Here is a 9,478-nt window from a genome sequence, read left to right on the forward strand (position 1 = left end):
AAGGAGGGGCACAAGTATCATATGCAAATTAATGTCAGGTCTTTTCTACATCCATTTATGACAAACTGTGGTTTTGGAAACAAAGCTTGTGCACGTGCACCCAGCACTGCAATGATCGAGGTCCATAAAACAAAATCAGTCGTACGCATGGCTTTATAAATCTGACAAAAAAATTGTGTATGGAAGTTTCAACCTTCTAGTTTCAGTCGTGAATCTACACAGAGTTTTATGCATCTGGCCCCAGGTGCTAGACCGTAAGTAGCAGGCAACCAGGCCACAGCGCCACAAAACAGAAATATAGCGAGGCCAAACGCCATACGTGAGTGAATTCAGGCAATCCTGAATAGTAAACCTTTAAATATTCATGAATCTATTTTTCACTAATTCAAAGAAAAAAAAAGCTAAAACAACTCGTAAGACCAAACCCTGTTAGTTCTCACTGTGTTAAACATTTAAAATACCCACTGACCTTTAATATTGTTGCTAAAAACCTGAGTTTGTTCAACGTGACAAACTGGATAAAGCTAAAAATATTTTCCTTAAACTGACCACAAAGTATTATCAATAACAATGTCAAAACAGCAGAAATGTATAACATCTTTGCAATATTCTATAATAGCGTAATTTAGTGTGGATATTGAAAAAATCTAAAAATTTCAAAGAACTGAAATATATGTGTTTTTAAAATGCAAAAGGAGAGCCAAGGGGATTAAAAGATCAAATAAAGACATTTCTTTTCCCTGTGCAAACCCTTGTTAGGAAACGATGTGAGGCTGGTAAAAAGGGCTGTCAGATATAAAACGATTATGATTAAGACGACAGAGCGTCTTCACACTGCACTAACCTCACTGAAACCTTACACAGGAAACCTAGAGGATCCAATTAAATGTGAGCAGAGAATTTGTACTGTTTAGCAACACAGGCTTCATCTAGCTGAGTCGCACTCTTACTTATACAGCACATTAGATTCAAGTGGCCCTTTCTTTTTGTGCAGCACTAGTGGTTAGGTCACGTGGCGTGGTCAAGTTAAGAAATACAACATGCATTAAAAAAGGAGGTCTACAGACAATTAAGGGAGTACCGGAGCGTAAAGAGGTGGTTGATGCTCAATGTTGGATTTTTTTGCTGCATGTGCTTTGACACTAACAAGTAGACCTCCTCTGGTTACTGGGTAAAAGATTCTGTTATCATAAATGTCTAGCTTTCAACAAATCTGAGAACTATTTCAAAATACAGTTTGATGGCAAGACTGATGACACAAAGACTGCTCTTAGGTAAAACTAAGTGATCTCATCGCAGCTATGTTCCAGCCATCAGACCTCCACTCTGTCCCTACCAATAAGCTGAGCAGTGTCGTCATCAGTGTGGTGCCTGTCCTCTCCTGCGTCATCGCTTTCTGAGTCCGTGTCCTCCAGGGGGGAGTGGTAGCCTTCATAACCCAGGATGGGTGAGTCGCAGTGTGCAGGGGAGGCGAGGCACTGGGCAGTAGTGGTGGTGGTGGTAGCTGAGTAGGCCCCTGGGCTCCCTGAGGGGGACCCCGGGTTGGAGGGTCGCAGCAGGGGAGTGCGCTCCGAGTCTGCTTCACCCTCCGTTCCCTCTTCTTCTCCACGTCCTCCAGTTTCCTCCTCAGAATCAGACTCTGAGTGCTCTTGGTTGTTGCGAGTGACGCGTTGTTTGCACACAGGGCAGGTCTTCTTGGTCTGTGTGAGCCACGGGTCCACACACTTGCAATGGTAGGCTGACAAGCAGAGAGAGTGACAGTTAGCAACGAGTAGGCCTCTCATGAGTGCTACTTTTGTTGGACAATATATATTGGCCCAGCAATTAATTGTGATTTAAGTCTATGTTATGTCACTGATATAATTATAACAACCTTGCATGATGATACAATTACACCCTACATCGGACATCGGAGACATCGGAGTTGGCATATATGTAAATATAAAAAAATATCATATTAGCATTAAGTAATGAACACCTGTTAATAGGGATGTCACGAGAACTGAACTGGTACCAAGTCAATGCTAAAATTCTGAAAACATAAAGATTCTCATTTTTCTCCAGTCCTGTACATACTGGGGATTTAATTCTTCAAGTCCTGACGGGGCAGCATATATGCCTAAAAGTGTTCTAGGCTGCCAAAGGAAGAAGAACTCCCGCCAGCAAGAAAGCTAGGTGGTTTGCTGGTGGATTTATGGAGTGGAGGATGAAGTTATTGGAGGGTGAAACTACAAACGACAAACTTCCTGGTTCGTTGCCAGGGGTTGGCAAGCTAACAAATATCAGGACTGTGCCTCTTTCACTCCTAAAGTGCAGCTGCAGGCTACAAGTAAGCTACGCTGTGTCGTCTTTGAAGTGTTGTTTTATTTTTCTTTGAACATGCTCAGGTAGGCAGGGATGGAGACAAAAAACCCAGACTAAATTGCTGCACCCAAGCAATGGTCAAGAAAACTCTGCTGTTGCTGTTTATTCTGGCATCATGTTGGCTAAAATGTTGGTGACATTCTTATGTAAATGAACACACGTAAATACCACGGGCAATATCGAGGTCAGCAAATGATTGAGGTCATGTCCATATATCATACTATAAGTCGATAAGGGCTGCAGTGCAGGAGGAACTGGCAATTTCAAGTGCGGAGGAAAATGGATGATGTTCCTTCATGAACATGCTGATCATTGGCAGTACAATACTGTACTTTTGAAGATAGATAGGTAGGGGTACAAATGTTGACTTGGATAAAAGGGTATATTTACATACACTGTGTTCAATTGGTACAGAAGTTTGTTGCTGCAAGTGTGGTAGTTGTGCACATTTCTGTGAATCAGTAGAAATATTTTTGCACTGTAACATAAAAACTTCAAAACAACATAATAAGACCTTAAAAAAATATTTACCATGAGAACAAGGTAAAACTCGCAGCTTGTCTCCTTCTTCATAGTCATCCAGACATATTGCACACACATCATAGTCGTCCCCTGAAGAAGAGGAGAAAATTTATCAATTTAAATCAAATTTAAATTAAACATTATTTCACTTCTTAAGTAACATTTTATCATAAGAATTTGTTCTACAATTAAAAAGCTCCACAGACGAAACTTAATAGACTTCATATTCACATCCAAGGAAAATTTGATCACTGCAGTTGATTCTTAATATTTTTCTAAAAACAACCAATAACACTGACAATGATGAAATCTTGTTACCTTTGGTGAACCTGTGGGTTGGAATCCGCTTCAGCTGTTCCTTGGACAAGCGATTTTTCCTCAGCCTTTTCCTGTACTGTACACATCGTATGATCTAAACAATCCGAAAAGACAATGTTACTGTTGGCGGGAGAGCAACACTGACACTCAACATTCATGGATGGGTTTCTTTTTTTGTGTTCATGTAGGACCCCACAGCTCATGAAAAGTACGCAGCTGATTTGTAAAATAGTTTTCCAGGGCCTTATGCTTACTAAAAAGATGTGTCTACTGAATAAATATAGCATCTCAAGAGGGAAATTAGCTGGCTCGAGTTTTAGGTCACTATTCATCAACTACTCGTCTTTGCTATCCATGGTCCAAACAGTCTATCTTTGGAACCAGGATGACAGAGGAAATCCATTGTATGATTGCACTATTTCTCTTTCATTCGAACAATAGTAGACTTGAAAACTGTAACCCAAAAGACTGTGCTACATACTGAATAAACACCCAGGGAGGCATCACATTATATGCATACTTACCAAGACGACACCCATCACAAGAATGATCATGCCAACTACTCCAGTGAAGGGGATAAGGTAGTATGAGAGTGGAAAAGCAAACTCCGGCTTGAGGATCACGTAGGCCCTGCAGATACCAACATTACCATAAGCACTAGCACTGAAAAGGTCAGTATGTATTGGGTCTGTGCACATGTAATGCTCACTGTTACAGTTTGGTTTGGTATACATTCCTGTTTAATAATGGTTGTACTTACCCTTGTTCTGGAATTATGAAATTCTTGAGAATTTGGGAAGCATAGTAGCTGGTGAATACAGAAGGGATCTCAATTTCTTCTGCAATCGTTTCTGTAACATAAAGACATTTTTAGCCATTTTAGTAAGATAGTGTGAATATGTAAAGTTTGAAATTCTGGGCATTCAATAAAAGAGAATTACCGTTGCTGTAGTTCATATTGAGCAGAGTGTCTGAGTACATGTTGTGAATGATTGCAGCACTGTATCCGGCTTGCTGTGCGTGCAAGACCTGAAAACCAGTTTCTCACATTAGACCAGTTTGCTTCACAGACACTACAACGTTTTCACTGTCGCTTAAACATGACTGACCTTTATATCAAAATTGCAGTCGTAGCGTCTGATGAGGACAATGAATTTGGTGGTGTTGGCATCATAAGATGAGGGCAGTGGAAGAGGAGGGGCTATTGGTGTACAGCCATTAAGCGGACGGGACACCGCCAAAACTCCCTTTCGGACAAAGACAAAAAAAAAAAAAAAGTCATTATAAAGGACTGTGACTTATGTTTTTCTGTATCCACCCTTTCTCCAATACTCTGTTCTCACCATTAGTCCATCTTTAGGAAGAGGGGCGCCAAACAAGGCAGGCAGGTCCTCAAACAACATCGAGGTCATATTGCTATAGTGCTGCAAAAACAACATATACATAAGAACAGACATCATCTCCAGGAGAATTTGAGGAATCATATTTGCGGCTAAATCTAACAGAGTACTTACAGCATAGATATAGGCATGTGTGGGGGAGGGAACCAGAACGCTGCAAAGAACCACTACAAGGACACTCAATCGAGCTCCCGTGCACCACACACCAAGGTGAGACATCCTTGGTCGCTTACAGTTGAACTAAACTGGGAAAAAGATACGACAGTAACACATCATAATCAAGAGTATTCAGTCACAACCAGCAGCAAATAACTCAGGTCTCAGGTTGAAGCTCATCTAGCAGCTTGATTACAGCCTTTCATTAACATACTAATGCAAACAGACAATTCAGGTGGTAAAACCTTGTAAATATGCACATGGTTATGCAAACAAGGAAGTGCAAACTGGCTCTCCAGCATGCATTAACATGTATTGTCATGGAGTGGCAGAGCAAACTAAGCCAAGTATGCGACTGTGATTCTGTTACACTGTGAGAATACGAATGTCCTCTCAAGACCATGATTTTACAAACAAATTTATTTTGCATAAAACACAAAGTGCATCGTATTGACCTTTAACCACAGTCTGCACTGTGTTCTGAGAATTTTTTATCAATAATCTCTGCAAGAGACCCCCTTCATGTAGTTATCGGCACTTGTTCTAAAATATCAATTAAGTGCCTGTACTGTCTTGTTGAAAAGTCAATCTATTTGTTTTTCTTGGTGCTAACATCTTATGGCTTATTCTTAAAATGAAGTATTTAACGAATTACCTCATTATTAGTTTGTTATATTCAGTTTTCTTTCCTGGCATGATTCTTTGTGAATGTCATTTGTGTTGTTAACAATACATTAATATTACCCCTTTAAATCTTTAGCTCCCCAGTCCCAAACTGCTCCAGGGGTGCCGTATTTTGGCTGACCCTGCGCTATCCCTCTACATAATTGCATGTGTGTGTTGTGTGTAATAATAAGGATATGTGAAATTCACATTTCAACTGCCAACTGCCTTGATGTGGATTCACAAGCACAGAAATTTAATTAAATTAAGTTCCCACATTATTGTCGGGTTTTAATGCTACAACTGCACTGGGAATTCTGTTTACAAATCCAGGCAAAATAACTGTTGGTAATTTATACTCTTAATAAACTACAACTCAGTTCAGTAGTTCAGCATTACTCTCCTGCCTTGTCAAGAGGTCTAAGGGTATTCAGATTTTTATTGATGCGTATAAGTATGAAAATATTAGAGGGGTTACAGGCAAATTTTATAAAGCTATTACTTCTATGAACAAAAATTCTACAGACTATGTACGACAGCGCTGGGGAAAGGACCTAGGGATGGAAATAACTGTGGAGGAGTGGACACATGCGTGGGAAACTCAATGCTCAACCACTAATTCATTGACATGGAGAGATTTTGGATGGAAGAGTTTGATACGCTTTTTTATAACACCAAAGCAGAAATCCAAGTGGACTGGGACACAGCTCCCCTGTTGGAGGGAGTGTGGATCAGCGCAAGCGGACCATGCCCATGTATTTTGGTTGGTCCACGGATCAGACCTTTTTGGGAAAAGACAGGACGTTTACTATCCAAGCTTCTGGGTCTTAACAGTGTTGAGTCTTTTGCAGTTCTGTATCTAGGTGTTACTCCCAAAGGCCTATCTAAGGGAGATACTTATCTCTTGAAGATTTTCCTTGTCGCATGTAAAAAGGCTGTCACCAAATGTTGGCTTCAGACAAATCCTCCCTCTATGGATCTTTTTATAAATGTAGTCAGTTCTATACGCGCCATGGAAAAGATGACTTTATCTTTCTACAGAAAGATAAGGGGGAAAACTATTGGAGACAATGGGATTGTTACCTGCAGGAAAACAACATTGATTAGGGATTTTTTCTTTTAATTTTTTATTATTTTATTCTTTTATTTGTTGCGGGACTAAACTGTGAAATTTCTCTATAGTAACCTGTACCTGTTTCTGATGTGCTTATATTTGCCAAGACCTCATGTTCTGTTCTCTATTTTTTGTTGTTGCTTTTTTCCACTGTACTTGAAATCCTGAAAATAAAGAGGTCTTAGGGGAATTGATGGTTGGGTTGGACCAGACCTAAAGACTGTCCACATTGATGAACGCTCAAAAACTATGATGACAGTGCTTTGGAAACTTGACTTTGAATATTGCAAAGCATGATCAAAACACAATTTACATTTGGAGGCCCTTATGTTGCTATAAACAGAAAGCCCTGGCTCAGGATAACACTGGCTGCTCTGTTGAATGCTGGTAACTAACTTATTTGTGTTTGACTAGGTTTGGGAGGCAGATTGCATTAGGGTAAGGTAAAAGTAAGTGCAATGCAATTATGAACATGTTCACGTGTCCTTGGGCCTTTTCTGTACTGTATGTGGGCTGTTTTATGGCACTACATAGCAATTAACCCAAAGTGCTGCCTCCTGGTTGTACTACCATAAACCCCACTGAAAGCTACTGTCTGTGTATCAAAGTCAACACCTTCAGTTATTTTAGCTGCCCACAGAAAGTTAATGGAGAATGAACCCTCTGTTGTTGTGCTGCATTTGTCTCAATCCTAAACCTGTTGGTTGTGTTGTTAGCTAATGGTTTCTCATCACGTCCTGTGAAACAACAATAATAGATGCTGCTGTCACTCCTTCCAGACGATTAGCTAGCCTATAATTAGTGAGGTTAAAATAGTCAGACCCGTTAGACTGCCATTAACATTCAGCTTAGTTATTAAATCCGCTGTGTTTCACTCAACAACGAAAACAAATGTAAAAAAAAAAAAAAAAGCATCAGAAGTCACTGGGGTAACGTTGATGTTATTGTGTGTAGTTAGCTAACGTTACATACCTTAGTATCCTGCTAGTATCGGCACCGTGACGGTTGTAATCCAACGTCAAGTTATTCCAGGCGTCTCAGTTGAGTTTCTCACATGTCGTCGTGTTAAAACGATTGAGTTTGTTTTTCTTTACGACGTCTAGCTACTTTCTCGACAATCCTGTAATTCCACAAGAAAACGACAAAGACAGGGAGGATTAACGTTAGCTGACGTTTGGCTAGTGTTAGCAGATGTTAGATACCAGTTACGTGACACATACGATATTCATTATGCGATAGGAATATAGAAGCATATAAACTGTGATAACAATGTGTTTGTGCACCGTGAGGAACACACTTTGCCTTTGTGCTCGGTTTCCCAGAGTTGCGTTAGCTTCCTGCTGCTAGGTTTGTTTGTTATTGCTTCTTGCGCCCTGTGTCTTCTTTGTGTCGTGACGGCAGGTTGACTCACCAGCATGCTGAGCCCACAGCGCCACCTGCGGCCACATGGACAAACAGCAGTGAACTGAGTGTCCTGCAGGGTTCATGTTCTTCTCACAGAGAGCCAGGCACAGGCTGGTTTTCTATGGTTCATGGTCAACCACCCGTGGCTTTAATGTGTCTTAAATAGCAAATGAAAACCTAATGGAGCCTACATGAAGTGATTAAAGTAACTATAAAAAGTCTGTAATAATAATAGTCATAATAGAGCCATAACATGAAATATGCAAAAAGATTTCACATGCTGAAGACTTCAGGTTCCATGTCGCGGAAACAGACGCAGACAGAGACAGACCGGTTTCACTGCATTCAGATGAACAGATTCCAATCATTCAGGCCCCTATCTACAGATCAGCATACACAGGTCACACAAGCATATTTCCTGTGGGTATGTCAGGTGCAAGAGACTGGGCCCCTGATAGAAATCCTAAAAATAATTCATAATACACAAAAAGAATCTAATAATAAATATTAAGATAAAGGGATTTAGTATTAAAAAATAAAGGCATAAATTAAATTAGCTTAATGAACAAAATAACACGTGTTTATAATATATTTTAACTTGACTGTTTATGTGACATGAATAAAATGAAGGGACTAAGAATTTAAAAAACACACGAAATGTGAAAAAAGATTAAGATAAAGGTTTTTAGTGAGCTACAGAAAAACAGGTATTACATTAATTAGATAACCCTTAAAAAATATAAAAATAGAAAAACTATATCTTTCAAAGTGACTGGTTTAATGGACTAAAGGGATTAAGAGCTCCTTCACTGGACTTTTACTCCTCGCAATGGGGAACTGAATTAAACAATAAGCCCAACTAAACGTGACAGATAGTATGCATTTTTAAAATTCAATAATAGCAAATAGGGCAGGAAAATATACAATGAATGTATTAAAACAATAATTAAAAAAATAAACAGATTGTTATAAAGGGGTTAAATAATTCAAAATATATACATTAGGTTAAAAGAAAAGGGGTGGGTTGGTATATTAAATAACACATTTAAATTAAAATGGTAAAATAAATGGGGAAAAACTGTAAACATGTTTTAATCTGTGTATTTGTATCTGCTGCTCTGCTTATAGTTCCTAATGATGTCCACCAGAGAGCGCCTTCACACATGAAACCAGAAGCTAACAGGTAAAACCCACTCAAGTGAACTTTCAAGTGTTTTTTTTTTAACGTGTTATTATGTTGATTATGAAATTATTTTGTCCTCTACCGTATCTCAGAGGGAATATTGTACATTTAATACTACATCAGATTCAATATCTTTCAATCGGTTGATTATCAGCAAAACAATTAGACAAATTAAAGTGTGGAAAATAATGAATAAACTATATGTAGCCTGTGTGTGTGTGTGTGTGTGTGTGTGTGTGTGTGTGTCTTCACTTGGAGCCACTGCACCAACCATTTTCATTTAGGGAATGTGGTTTCCACCTTGTCCAACACTTCCTCCCAGCTCTGCCTCTGAGAGACTTCACTTCCAAATTA

The 9,478-nt window shown here is 39.3% G+C and overlaps 1 protein-coding gene across 2 annotated transcripts; it reads right to left on the reverse strand.

The window, feature by feature from the left end:
* rnf167 (ring finger protein 167) lies at positions 1-7,939 on the reverse strand. Of its 2 annotated transcripts, XM_033647668.2 has the most exons (11): positions 7,835-7,939; positions 7,510-7,657; positions 4,719-4,849; positions 4,548-4,628; positions 4,314-4,451; positions 4,146-4,233; positions 3,965-4,055; positions 3,729-3,834; positions 3,205-3,298; positions 2,896-2,976; positions 1-1,738 (listed from the first exon to the last, which is right to left on the reverse strand). In XM_033647668.2, exons 3-11 carry the CDS (start codon positions 4,821-4,823, stop codon positions 1,314-1,316), a joined length of 1,209 nt encoding a protein of 402 aa, XP_033503559.1. In that variant the 5' UTR covers positions 4,824-4,849; positions 7,510-7,657; positions 7,835-7,939; the 3' UTR covers positions 1-1,313. The 2 variants fall into 2 exon arrangements, with proteins under 2 accessions (XP_033503559.1, XP_078028765.1); XM_078172639.1 differs by lacking the exon at positions 7,835-7,939 and having other exon boundaries at positions 3-1,738; positions 4,719-4,844; positions 7,510-7,647.
* Between the last annotated feature and the right edge of the window lie 1,539 nt (positions 7,940-9,478).

Source organism: Epinephelus lanceolatus, chromosome 11, assembly GCF_041903045.1.
Source record: "Epinephelus lanceolatus isolate andai-2023 chromosome 11, ASM4190304v1, whole genome shotgun sequence".
NCBI classification, from domain to species: domain Eukaryota; kingdom Metazoa; phylum Chordata; class Actinopteri; order Perciformes; family Serranidae; genus Epinephelus; species Epinephelus lanceolatus.

Bases quoted from the DNA above. Each gene is read 5' to 3' on its own strand.
- rnf167 (XM_033647668.2), bottom strand. From the start codon at position 4,823: ATGTCTCACCTTGGTGTGTGGTGCACGGGAGCTCGATTGAGTGTCCTT. The intron at 3,835-3,964 runs GTAAGTACAACC...TGGTATCTGCAG, and splicing joins TTCATAATTCCAGAACAAGG to GGCCTACGTGATCCTCAAGC. The intron at 1,739-2,895 runs GTAAATATTTTT...TCTGCTTGTCAG, and splicing joins AGTTTTACCTTGTTCTCATG to CCTACCATTGCAAGTGTGTG.